Consider the following 13,681-nt stretch of genomic DNA (forward strand, 5'->3'; position numbering starts at 1 on the left):
ATTTGCCAGTGACCTCACGTTGCCCATGACGAGAGAGGGGAGACACGGCTTATATCTTCTCTTCTCCATAAGCCTCCGTTGTCTCAACCCTGCTTTTTTCCGCCGCTGTTTACTTCCTCCCCTGTGGAGGAAAACACACAGAGGATGCTCTGTGTGTTTTCCTCCACAGTTCAGCTGGTATCTCCGATGTTCCGGCTGCCAAGCCGGCCGGCCTCAGCGCAATCAGCTGATCTCTGCAGTAAACAATGCAGCCATGAAGTTGTTGCGCAGTGGTGCCGGGTCCGAATGAAATAAGTAATTCCAGGGTGAGGAAAACGAGTACAACTCTCTCAATCAGCATGTTTTGACAGGGCGCAGTTTCAAAATGACAATCACAAAAAGCCAGCACAAATACCAAACTTAATAAAGCAAAAAAGTAAGAAAACCGAGAAAACAAGCAGGAGCGACTGCAACAGGCTGCACGCACGGGCGCATGCGCACTAGCATAAACCCACACCCAAACAAAAACACCTCTTCCGTTAGTGCTCTTTCAGAAGTGTCCCTCTTGCAACTGTCTTGTTATACATCCATGACCTTTCTCCTAAACATCTCCTGTTGCTGATTAGCTGGGGTAGTGTTGACTTGTGTAGCTCGGTCTGAGCCAGGGCTGAGTATGATAACAAAGTTGCACCTGACTCTGATCATGTCAATTGAATTGGATTTGGCTGTTCAGTAGAAATATTCGGCTATTTGTTCCTTTTTTTCCCAACAGAGTTTAAACCAGGTTCATGAGGAAGTACAGGGTGACAGTGACATTAACGTAATATAATAAACAAGTCAAGTTATCCCTCAGAGCTAATGTGTGCTAACTACGCTAACAACTGATGGGAATGTGCAGCAACATTTTTTGCCGACACTAGATATCAAACAAAAGCCAGACGCTGTATCATATTAAGTCACTGTGAGCTGTCAATTCACCACTTGTAAGCAGAGGGCAGAAGATCATGTTATCTTGAAGCCTGACCTGACAAAGCCCTTCTTCCTGCGGCCAGCTGCCCCTGTCTCACTCAGACTCACCCTGGGTTTGGTAGCGGAGAGCAGATTGAAAGTGAGGAGCGCTCTTTGTGCAGCTACATCTGGGGACCAAATCATCCCCACCTACTGGCCGACAAAAAAACCCCAAACACAAATAAAAAACAACTGTTCGACTTGAAGATTCTCAGTCAGTTGAGGGGTCTTGGACTGATAATTGAAATCTCTGACTTTCAGGGGCAGCCCTAATGAACCCTGGATTTTTTTTCTGTGCACGCACTGAAAATAGACAGCTAGCGGACCGTGAGGAGATATTTGCTGAATTTGACAAAAAGTGTATGGATTAGCAATGTTGACTGCACCTTTAGGTCACTATTTAGTAGGAATCAAGTCAGTTATTTATTTATGAGTTCAATTTGTATTAGTTTAATTACCTTATAAATTAATATCAGAAGAGAATCTTGCAGAATACCTAATTATAAAGTTCTTCAAAATTTTTAAATTATAAAGAGCATGTGAAAGAAATGGCTAACATTTCTCTCTTTCAACAGAACATGGTCTTTAACTCTCTTACAAACTGTTTAGGACCCAGGAAACTGCTCCACAGCGGCAAGGTGAGTAAAACTGCAGCGCTTCTGAAACTGTGGTAACCAGAGTCAATGAACCACTCCGGTGGGGCTCCAAATTCTAGATAACATTAACATTTTTCATTTCACTGAATGAATATTTTAAATGTTGAAGAGACCAGAGAGACTGGGGAGTACAGGGAGAGAAAATGAAAACATTACTGGGTCAGACCGTGGGCTGTCGTGGTCACATGTTACAAGCCTCAGACCACGGAGTAAAACTTTCACAGTGGAGATCAGCGACCTGGTTCATCTGAGCAGAAACCCAACAGAAGGATCTCAGGCGGTGATGATACGGCAGCACCATGAATAATACTGTTATATAAACGTAGACATTTGCTTTTTGGATTGAGAATTAATTTAAAACCTGATGCTGAACAGTTGACTATAGTACCACCATCATCACTTTTCCACAGCTTTTAATTTATCAGATTTTATGGTGCTGTCACTTCAAACTTGTCTGCACTTTTATCTGTCTTGTTTTATACTTCTATTATTTCTAAATAATTTTTTATTTTTCCTCTCTTTTCACCTGTAAAGCACTTTGAATAACCTTTGTGTACAATAAGATGCTTTACAAATAAACTTTCCTGACCTTAATTATTGTTGATGGGATCATAAAATAACATGATATGTATGTATGACTTTTTTTCAGATGCACAAGGCAAAAAGCAACAAGGAGCTCTGGGCTTTCCTCTTCAATGACTTTTTGCTTTTGACTCACGCGGCTAAACAGTTCACCTCATCGGGGATAGATAAACTGTTCAGCAACAAGAACAATGTGCAGCTCAAGATGTACAAGCCGGTAAGACAAAAACACACACAAACACACACACAAGTTAGGTTTCAATGTCTTTTTTATTGTGTGTTTGACGGTGCATAATTTTTTATTTCCTGCAGCCTGTGTTGCTTAACGAAGTTCTGGTGAAGCTGCCAGATCCCTCTAGCGATGAGCCCACCTTCCACATCTCACACATCGACAGAGTGTATACACTCAGGACTGACAACATCAATGAACGGTAGCTGCACACACAGACAGATGTGGTGTGTTTGTTTTTTTGTTATTTTTTGTGGCCTGTGTGATGATTACTGTGTGTGTTTGTGTTTTCAGGACGGCCTGGGTTCAGAAGATCAAGGCTGCGTCTGAAGAATTTATTGAGACGGAAAAGAAAAAAAGGGAAAAGGCCTATCAAGGTTTGTCTCTACACTCACACAGCTGTACTGATGGCAGCCAAACTCTGGATTAATCAACCTGTATGTGTGTGTTTGCAGCACGATCTGTGAAGACCAGTGGAATCGGTAGACTTCTTGTCACCATCTTGGAGGCCACTGAACTCAAGGCAGCCAAACCCAATGGTGAGCATGGATACACTCGTGTTAGTCCACATTTTGCTACATGCACTGCTGCATGGACGCCTAATGAAGCCAAGATAAAGCCATATTCAGTTATGATGCTCTGTCAACCCTTTCTTCATCAGTTCACTTTCAGTCAGAGGCCTCTCTGTGTGCTTAAATGTTCTTTCTTCTTTTTCTTGTCTCTCCTTTTCCCCTTACCCCTTTTATTGTGTTGCTCCTTCATCGTCTTTTGTTCCTCCCCTCTTCTCTCTCTTCCCCTGTCCTCTCCCTGCTATTACACCCTCGTGCCTTCCCCCTCTCCCGTCCCTCCTCTCACCTGTCTTCATGTCCTCCACCAGGTAAAAGTAACCCCTACTGTGAAGTGACGATGGGAGCTCAGATATTCACGTCCAGAACGCTCAACGACACTCTGAACCCCAAGTGGAACTTCAACTGTCAGTTCCACATCAAAGACCTTTACCAGGACGTCCTCTGCATCACCATCTTTGAAAGAGACCAGTTTTCACCCGATGGTCAGTCACCTGCTGATGTCTTCTCTTTTTTTCTTCTTCTTCTTCTCCGCCCTCACTCCTTCATTAACCCTCACTGATTTCTCTGTAAAGCTGCAAAATTAAAGCCTGGTATTGTCAGACTAATTCACCTCAGTTCATTTTTGATTTCCAAGGAGTGTTATCAACGGGTACAGACCAAAGTGTCTCTGGACGAAACTGAATAAAACAAACGTGACGTGGTGCTGAACAGCACATGCAAGTTGGAGCGGTGGTTGGTCTGATTTCAAGCAAAAAAAAAAATGGCGACCTGGTCACAAACTGTCTCATGTGTCTCAGTACACTAAAATGTGTTTCTTATAACATTTGAAACAGGAAATAGGCAATGCAGTATCAGAATCTTAATTCATATTTGATCAGCTCAGATTGACAGTTCGATTTTAGTTTCATGAGCCTGATGCTTTGCGCTGGATGATGCAGACTGATGCATTACAATCATCCAGTCTGCTCTATCACATGTGATCGTCTGAAGCCTGTCCCGTACCCCGTATTAGATTAATGGTTGTGATTGACCCAAAGTGGGCCAGGCCGCCTGGAAATCTGTCTGATAGGGAGGCTGACCAGACACATCTGCCAGAGCAAATGAAACATGAGCTCATAGATTTGTCTGGTTCTCAGGCTAGCCAGAGAAATCAAACTGACAAATTGAGTACAGCCTGGGAACCAGACACATCTGTGAGCTCGTGTATTATTTGCTCTGTAATATGCGTCTGGTCCCCTTCACCTGAAGACAGATTTCCAGCCAACCTAGCCAGCTTTTGGCCAATCACAACCATTAATCTAATAGGAGGCGGGTTTCAAATGATGACTGACAACTTGCAGAGCCTTTGCACAGCAAGCATAATCCTACAGAGGAGCGGTGTTGAGGCATTTTCAGAAACAACCAAAATGGCTGCAGCTGATATGGAACTTTCTGTTGAAGTAGCCTACTATTTTTAAATACATATGATTTCCTTGTTGCCAGAGGCCGCAATTATTTTATTCGATTAACTTTTAGACGTGTTCTAGAGCTTAAACCTAAATAATAGATTGTCATACAAAAGTCAGAAAAGTCCTAATGTTGAAGAAAATACCACGAGTTCCTGACTCTCACCTTTGTGTCACTGGAGCCTCACACACACTCAGCCATCACATTTTTTCCAAGCTCTGTTTTTCCAATTAAAATGTCCCTTTCTATTTCTTCTCATTCAACAGACTTTCTGGGTCGGACAGAGGTTCCTGTGGCAACCATCAAGAAAGAGCTGGAAAACAAGGGACCGGTAACACGTCGTCTCCTGCTGCACGAGGTTCCCACAGGGGAAGTGTGGGTCCGCCTTGACCTGCAGCTCTATGGCAACAAATAGACAATTAGGATGAACTGAAATAACGATGGAGTCTTGTACAGAGACCTCCACACAAGGATGTTTTCCTCCTGCAGCATAACCAAATAAGACAGGCTGCTTTTTGTCACCTAAACAAACCCGGATGCCCCCTCCCTCACACATGCCTAATAGACACTCCTGAACTGAACACGCGTCACGCCTTAATATTCAATATTAACCAGCACTAATAATACCTCTATGATGTCATCTGAATCTTCCAGTAGGGGATTAGGGTCTGAGTGACATCATCTGAAGCCACCAATAGGAATCAGAGCTCCCCTTGTTTTTTCTGGCTCATGATCTGAGATAGGAAGGTTAGCATGATGGTTGCAGCTGTTTGCACCTGCACAAGATGTACTGTACTCTGTGACGGAGGTAAAAGGAAGAACTACAGTGTGACACGAAGCTGAATCTGCTGTAATAATTTATAACCTTCAGAGGGACAAGAACTGGACAAAAACAGTCTACAAACAAATAATCCTAATATTAATAAATCAATAAAACTACATGTAAAGGGGTCTTAGATATTACCTAGACTCCAGCCGATCTGTATCTCACTTACAACTGTCGGATCTTAAGTGTTCAGTCATTGAGACGCACTTTGCCAAGTCTGCTCAACCAAGGCCGTCTAGTAAGTTCATGTTTAGTGTTTTCCTCAACTTACAGGATATGTATATGTGGACTTTTTGGGATGAGGTCATGACTGATGGCTTTCAAGAGACACTGCTTCCTTACGGTTTCTCACAGTGACATTAAGTGCAGCATAAACAGTAGACGGCAGATGATGGACAGCAGCATGGACTGTCGGACAACTCAGACAGCTCTGGTCTGGAGTCAGTTTACTACTGTAGATAGAGGATCTCAGGATATGTTGTTCTGGGTTGAATCTGTGTCACTGTAAAAATGTGTGTGTGTGTGTGTGTGTGTGTGTGTGTGTGTGTGTCATTGGAGTGTACAAGTGTAAACATTTAGTTGAGGTATTAGTAACATAGTAACATACAAATATCTTAGGGCTCTCGATGCTGCAACTTTTTGGAGTTAACTCGTAACTTGTGGCCTTAATGCAAGTCATCTTTTTTGTCTTTTAAAATCTGCCAGTTTCTGAAACCATTAGAGTTTTTTGGGATGACGTTCATGGTCTTAGGAGGAATTTATTAGCCTTTTCTTTTGTGTGCAAAACCAGCCAAGGCCAAGTAGTTTCAGTGCAACATAATACAGGTGATAAAAGGACGCAGGTATGAAAAGCTGTATTAACAAACACCTTGAGCTCTTTCTCCAGCTGAGTCAGCTCTTCTCGCCTTTTTTCAGTGTGGAGGATTTTGAGGATGTCAATGTTTTGAGGCAACACAGATCGGCAGCATTAATAAAAAGCAGTATTTTTACACTTTCACCCTGCCACCTTTCACCCTCAGTGTCATTCTCTGGTCTTTCACCTCACTGACAGCAATATTTTCCGTCTCTGTTGCCTCAAGAAGTTGCCGTTGTAAACATCCGCCATGAAAACTTTACATGGATGTATTGTGTAAAAGGTTTTTATTTATGTCGTCGGTTGATTTTTTGGTGTCTTCTGCCTCGTTTTTACTCTTTTGTCCTTTGCATCCAGTTTCTAACTTTGAGCGCCTGCTGGTGCTCCGGATATTAACAAAAAGTGTTGTATTTATTTCTTAATTTATGCGTGTGTGACTATCCAAAGGTTTGGAGCGGCTTTGCTTGCTGTGTCTTCTTGGATAATCAGTTGGTATCCACTGGGTTTGTTTTGTGTGATGTCAGATATTAAAATGTGTTCAGCGGACACTTGTCAACACTGTTTTGAAAGGCGATGTAACATCTTAGAGGATTCTCTGCGATTGAGTTTTACTGTAAGTAGACTAGATCACTAGTCATTTTGTTAGGCCGGCTATTTTGTATTCTTTTAATTTGTCTTATTCAGTCCACAAAAGTCTGTTTTTAAGTCCTGTATTAACTTTGATGTTTCTTTGAATTTATGGAAAATGTGCAAATAGACTGGACTACCTTCCTTGTCTGTGTAGGGGTGTTTAAGTTTGTTTTACTTTGTGTTTTCTGCAGCCTTCTGCATTGACTGCTGCTGTGCTAACTGAGTTTAGTGACTGTCTGATCAGCCTGGGGTCTGTAACCTGCTGTTTGTACTCACTTTGGCCTCCATGTGGCACTCTCTGAATCAGGGTTTCTTAAGTCAAATTAAAGACATTAAAAGTAAACAAACTGTCAAATTATTGGCTGGCTAAACAAAAGGGACATTAACACTGTAAACTATCAGCAGCAGTGCATAAGGGGTGAGTGGCCTCTGGACTTTAGACAAAATAGTTATGTCATAAAGATTTATTCAGTGCTGTATGTTAATGAGTGAGGTTCAGGCTCTTCTGGAGTTTGACAGCTGATAATCCAACATGCAACACTAACTAACAAAAACCATTTATCTCAGGTTACTCTGCTCGAAACACGCTGCTTCAGCCTTTGTACATAATTACCACACCACCCCGTTATTACAACTGAAGACAGGCTTTTGCTGTTATTTTGAGTGTGGAGTTCATACATGGTAATCACAATGAAATTATTGTTTTAAGATGTCTATGATGAGGAGAAACTGCATGTTTGAGACAGGGCTGTACTGAATGTAATTTTATTTTATTTTTTTTTACATTCAAAGCTTCTATTGAGGTTTTTAGATTAAGCTTTGAATGTCTGATGTCATATTTATGTCATTGCCCTAAAACAAACAGACAAAAAAAAATCATTGACCAAAATTCCAAATTAATATGCTGTCTTTTTAATGCTGATATCTTTCTGCAGTCCTTGTTGGTATGAAAGTGATGACATGATGGAGCACAGAGTGAATGCAGATAAATAATATCTCTTTTTTTAGTAACAACGTCAGTCATTTACTATAATTCAGTCAGGACAACTTTAGTCAAAGAAAACGTTTTTTCTTGTGCAGTATTATATTTGGCAGTATGACTCTGCTCTGGGGCCTCTCTGACTTTCCTAGGCCTGTGCAGAAAGCCTGAGGCAGAGAGAGCAAACCTCCCTGCCCTTCCATGCACCTACATGGAAAGCCTAGCAAACCTCCCTGCCCTTCCATGCACCTACATGGAAAGCCTAAAGCAGGGAGAGCAGCAGCAAAGACCCCCCGGAAACAGAACAGAGCAGCATCAGTGACAAACACAAATGACATTGATAAGTCAGACACAGCATGAAAAGGAGGAGCTGGGGTGGAGGCAGGTTGCAAAGCAGCTGCAGAGGAAGCAGCAACAGTAGGCAGACCAGAGCAGTTTAAATAGGGCGCCCTTAATGAGATTTGCCAATTGGTTGTATAGAAAGGAATCATGTGATCTATCAGTTGACTTCCATCAATCAGCTGCTCCATCAGTTGATTGGCTGTTTGAGATCAGCTGATTTAGCTGGGATGTGAGCTGAGTTTGACATTGTGTCCTGCCTGAACTAACGTTACGCTCAATTATTGTTAAAGCTGAATTAGATTTTTTATTGCTGTGGCGCCCTAAATGTGATTTATGGTTCTGTTAGATTGCTGCTAGATACATTAATACAGGGGCGTGCCTTCGTTTGTGTGGCAGAGCAAATATATATTTCTTTAGATAAAACGTGCTGTGAGTTTTGGAAATGATTACATCTCACACTTTTATACTTTTACAACACTCACTGGAGGTTATGGAAATGTTTGGATCACATGAGTCAGAAACAATCCCACACAGCCACCACTGGAATCTACAAATAGTACAATACTACTAAAATTAGTGTAGCCTAATCTTTATCTGCAATTGAGCAGAAATACCAGTTTTAAACAGAATGAATAGACATGCAATAAAAAAAGGTTGCACAAGTCACAAGTCATTAACATTAAAGCTTCAAAGCTTCGGTGCAGCCCAGATTTAGAGCTAACATTGGATGTAGGGAGGACAAAGGGTTAATTTCACTACATTACAAGCAAAAGCTGTTTTGTTTTTTCAATATTGTTATATTTTTGTAAAATTTAGTCAATATTTTGTTGAATATGTCATAAAACACTCTGACCCACTTTCAATGGAATTTAACATTTGAAATGAAGACAACATTTTTAAGGAGTTCATTTTATTTCCCTGGTTTTGTTGGTGTCCAGCCTCAGAGTCAGTGAAGTTCAGTGTGGAGTTGTCAGTGCGCACCAATAGACCTCATTAAGTCCTTCTTCACCCTCCACTGGCTCCGTGTCCATAGGAGCAACAGTCATTATGTAACCACAGGAGTGGCTCTGTGAGGGGCTGACAGCAACACACACACAGCTGCGAAACTGAGTCGACAAAGTCAGCTGAGCTCAACCTTCTGTAGTGGAGTGTTACAGTGGGAGTAATGGATGTAATGCACCGGGACTGTGTTGGTTTTAAATGGTGCTACTGGTAACTAATTATTCTATGGTTGATTAGAAACTAATGTGTCACAGACGAACATGAACCACTTAATCCAACCCAACATTTCATCTGATCATGATCGACAGATGACTTGAGAGTTTTTAATTTTACACAATTTGAAATTATGGCTCCAAATTATAATCTTTAATAATACTGCACAAATCAGAGATAAAAAAATGTAATGTAAAAACAACAACAACATATATATAGATCTATATATATACATATATATATATATATATATATAAAAGTTTGATTCAATTGAAATAAGAGGTTGTGTGTTTGTGCGTTGATTTAATTTGATTTAGTCTATTAAGTGGAAAGCTAAAATTGGACATGTGTAAATGAATATGGGCAGACAGCTTGAAAATAAAGTTGCCTGCCGTGTTGTCTGCATGTTGTCAGTATAAAGGTCATCTACTGTATGTCTGTAAGTATATAATGTCTGTGCAGCAGGCAGATAGTGTCAGTGTGGCGTCCCTCAGGACACAATAAACAAGTTTGGAGCATGAGAAACAAACTTATGATGAGCATCAACGCTACAACAGTTACATTAAATGGTAACTTCAGCATTTTTCAACCTTTGTCATACTCCAGCAAAACAAATTATTCCTGGTACTACTCTCTCCATAACAACGACAAAGGTATGTTAGAGTTAAGTCTTATTTATACTTCCTTTACCATGAAAATAGATATGTCTGTTTCAAATGTTGTAAATGTCATTGCCTTCATACATACATATTTATAGAGGGCAGATTCCAAAGTTTCATCCAGCAACTAACAAAGTGGCGGTGGAGGTCATGATGTTGTACCTTTAAACTGAGGCAGCGTTGTAGACAGCAGTGGTCTGTGCAGCCATACATACAGCCCAACATGTGGACCGAGAATGCTTTTCACCACACTACGCTGCCTCCACAATCTCTGGTGGTACTGCTCTGTTTCGTCTGTATCTGTAAGCTTTCAGAAAACATGCACAGATATGCATGGAATAAACGCAGTATGGACTCTCTCCACCTCTGTCTCCATATTTAACGTTGAGCATAAATGAGCCCTGAGATACACTTTCCAACAGACTGGATCAAGTGAAACGTAAAGACACACTTAAGAAAATTATAATAATCTGAGCCTGCCTGTGGCAAAAATAACCACTTTTAATGGACGACAGCGATGGTGAACAGTTGCCCCATCTGGTTACATTGCAGGCGTTGTGCAGCTGCCAGCTGCAGCCTTCTCTCTCAGTACTGGACCAATTTCAAAAACTGTTGTTCACATCTGTCACATAGACACAACAACATGGGAAAATATGGGTTGAAAAATGAAAGTTACTCTTTGAGTAAAGTGAGCTTTGTTTTAAATTAACCTAATAAAAAGCTTTTAACATTCAAAAGCTCTCGAAACCAAATATTCTCCTGCAATCCATGAATAATAATAATGATAAACTTTATTTATATAGCACCTTTCATACAACAAATGCAGCACAAAATGTGTTACAATAAGGGAATTGTGACATAATGAACATAAAACAGACAAATAATTCAATATAAAAGGACACCGACTCACCGATAGACATGATTAACCGACTGAATGACAGAAAAACATGTTGTTATTTCAGATTTTAAAGTGTAAATAGAAAATGTTTTTGCCTTAACTTATCTACTTATCTGCACAATCTAATGGCAAAAAAATAATGACACCATAAATGTGTAGATTGGTTCCCTATGAGCCTCACTTTCACTAAGCAATTCTGTCTGCCACCGTGTATGATATCCTGGAAAATTATGCTTGATTTGTGGCACAAAGAAAGTGTTTAGACCATCATGCATTCAAAACAGGAAGAGGATAACACTTTTGTTTTCTCTGATAGCTATCCCCCATTACCAAAGTGTATCAGTGTAAGTTCTTTGCAGTTCCTATCCCCAGAAGAAACAACCAAAGAAACTGCGGAAGCTGGTAGCTGCGAGGAAAACAGATAGCAATCTTTGTCTTTGTGACAGCAGCACCAACACTGATGCCACTTGGAAGTGGTAGCTGAACAGTTGTCCATTACCACTGTAACTTCCCTGATTTGAGAAGAACCTGTTGCAGCCAACCCCCCGAAATCCACACCTGTGCAGCAGAGGGCTGCTCTGAACGCACTGTACATGCACTGAACCGCAGACAGACACATTTAGCAGCTACAATGCCAATTTCCACATTTCCACATCCATGTTCCTGACCCATATCCTTAATATTAATTATCCCAGCTGCTAAATGTAGAAACCTTGGTGTATTTTACTTTATTTTTTCCTGTGACAAAAGAAAGAGACCTGGACGACCCTGTCTGTGAGTTTGCTTTGACATAGACTCTCTCTCTTACTCTCTGTCTCTCTGTTGCTACAGGCCACCTTTGCTCAGCGCAGGTTTTGGCCAGAACACACAGACCCCTCATTATTTTTGAGTTCTCTCTCTCTCAGTATGTGTGTGTCTGTGTGTGTGTTACATAAGACAGCTGTTCATGTGGTGATAATCAAATCATTCCCATGACTGAGTCAAGTGGAACTGAGGGCCTCTCAGACTCATCCTCCCTGCACATGTCACTCTCTCTCCCTCCATACTCCTCTTTCTCTGTCTCTACATGTGTTTATTCCTCTCTGTCTGTTTTTTTTTCTCCTGCTGCCTCTAAACTGCTCTCTTCTTCTGCTTTAGTGCACTTTTCTTTTATACTTTATCTCACACGAGCTCTCTCTCTACCTGTCACCCCCCTTTGCCCCATCCTTTTGCTATTTCTGTCTCCTGACTGCATCTACACTCACTGTACCTTTATTTATCAGGGAATGTTCTATAGGATGATGAATTAGGAATAAAGATTTATTTTTACATGAAAGCTATAAAAATACATGATAAAATATTAAAAGAGAAGAGCAAAATCTAACTCCAATCTTTTGGCAGTAAAATATAAATTAGCTTTAGTTGGTTGCTGGGCCAAAGCCACTTTTCTCCCATATCAACTGGGTGATTTTAGAAAAAAAACAACATACTGTTTCATCAGACTTAGCTGTCATCTCTAACTGCGTCTGTCTGCAGTTTGGTGATAACCAGGTATGAACAGTAGATTTTTAGAGCTTTAACTCCAAAAACATTGGACAACATCAGCTGATGGAGGAGCTGATTGATGGGGGTCAGCTGATAGATCACACGATTTCTTTCTTCACAGACAGTGAATCTCATTCAAGGCGCCCTATTTAAACTACTCTGAGCTGCCTACTGTTGCTGCTTCCTCTGCAAGCCGCTTTGCAACCTGCCTCCACCCCAGCTCCTCCTTTTCATGTTGTGTCTGATTTATCAATGTCATTTCTGTTTGTCATTGATGTTGCTCTGTTCTGTTCCCGTAGGGTCTTTGCTGCTGCTCTCTCTGCCTTAGGCTTTCCATGTAGGCGCATGGAAGGGCAGCGAGGTGTGTTCTCTCTGCCTCAGGCTTTCCACGTATGCATGTGGAAGGGCAGAGAAATGGACTCCCTCCACCTTAAGCTTTCTACATAGGCCTGCAGAAGGGCGAAGAGAGCGGTGAGAGATTAACCAAAACAGTAACGTTGCAATCAGACAGCTACATGATTTCCCAAAACTCTATGAAGCTCGGTAAAGCCTGAGGAGAGCTGCAGATGCAGCTGGTAATTCTCTGTGGGTTCATCACTAATGACGATTTCTTTTTCATTGTCACATTTTTTTTATATTGTCTTTTGATACGCTGTTGTGTCATTGTTATCATAGAAATATAGGTAGGTATTAGCTGCCTTTAAGATTGGTGTCTGCACATGTTCAAGTCCGAAAGTATTGAGAAATAGACATGGTGGACATCATGAAAGAGGACCCGCTCTGTATGTAGATATAAACGGCTCATTCTAAGGTAATGAAAACACAACAATTTTCAGGTAATTATAAACTAAACTAATTTTGAATATTATATACCTTTTCTGCAAAAAGATGCCCCTAAATTCTACACGCTGGACCTTTAAGTTACATGTCATCACCACTGAATTTAGGTGAAGCTGATGTTGCGTTTTCTGTCTGATGGACTTGAACTGAGCCCACACTTACCTGAAGCTTCACCCCTTGGTCATGAATAATGAAATGAAATACCAGTGGAGCACCGCTGCGCAGTCCAGTGTTCCCACCCAGCATGTGAAACTCACAACTCCTGTCCCTTGCTATTTCACAGATGACGGACAACAATTCCTCACAGAACACAATGCACGAAGTTACGAGTGTTAATATTTCATCACAGTGAGCAGGAGGTGCAGAAATGGATGCATTATGGATGGTAAGTGGTGCTTGTGTTGTGCAGTCTGTATGTAGAACAAGGTTTAGATCTGTGTTTATTT

General features: G+C 41.0%; 1 protein-coding gene and 1 long non-coding RNA gene across 3 annotated transcripts in view; one reads left to right on the forward strand and one right to left on the reverse strand.

The window, feature by feature from the left end:
* Positions 1-6,917, forward strand: part of itsn2b (intersectin 2b) — a 44,707-nt gene extending 37,790 nt beyond the window's left edge. For both annotated transcript variants that reach the window (XM_050070761.1, XM_050070843.1), the window contains exons 34-40: positions 1,563-1,625; positions 2,293-2,442; positions 2,538-2,656; positions 2,749-2,831; positions 2,910-2,993; positions 3,332-3,505; positions 4,736-6,917. In XM_050070761.1, coding sequence (XP_049926718.1) covers positions 1,563-1,625; positions 2,293-2,442; positions 2,538-2,656; positions 2,749-2,831; positions 2,910-2,993; positions 3,332-3,505; positions 4,736-4,884 — 822 coding nt within the window. In that variant the 3' untranslated portion in view covers positions 4,885-6,917. The remainder of the gene's footprint in view (positions 1-1,562; positions 1,626-2,292; positions 2,443-2,537; positions 2,657-2,748; positions 2,832-2,909; positions 2,994-3,331; positions 3,506-4,735) is intronic.
* LOC126406564 (uncharacterized) lies at positions 6,456-9,546 on the reverse strand. Its single transcript, XR_007571724.1, has 2 exons — positions 7,987-9,546; positions 6,456-7,944 (listed from the first exon to the last, which is right to left on the reverse strand). It is a non-coding gene; the product is annotated as an uncharacterized LOC126406564 (long non-coding RNA).
* Between the last annotated feature and the right edge of the window lie 4,135 nt (positions 9,547-13,681).

This window comes from Epinephelus moara, chromosome 1, assembly GCF_006386435.1.
Source record: "Epinephelus moara isolate mb chromosome 1, YSFRI_EMoa_1.0, whole genome shotgun sequence".
In the NCBI taxonomy this organism is placed as follows: domain Eukaryota; kingdom Metazoa; phylum Chordata; class Actinopteri; order Perciformes; family Serranidae; genus Epinephelus; species Epinephelus moara.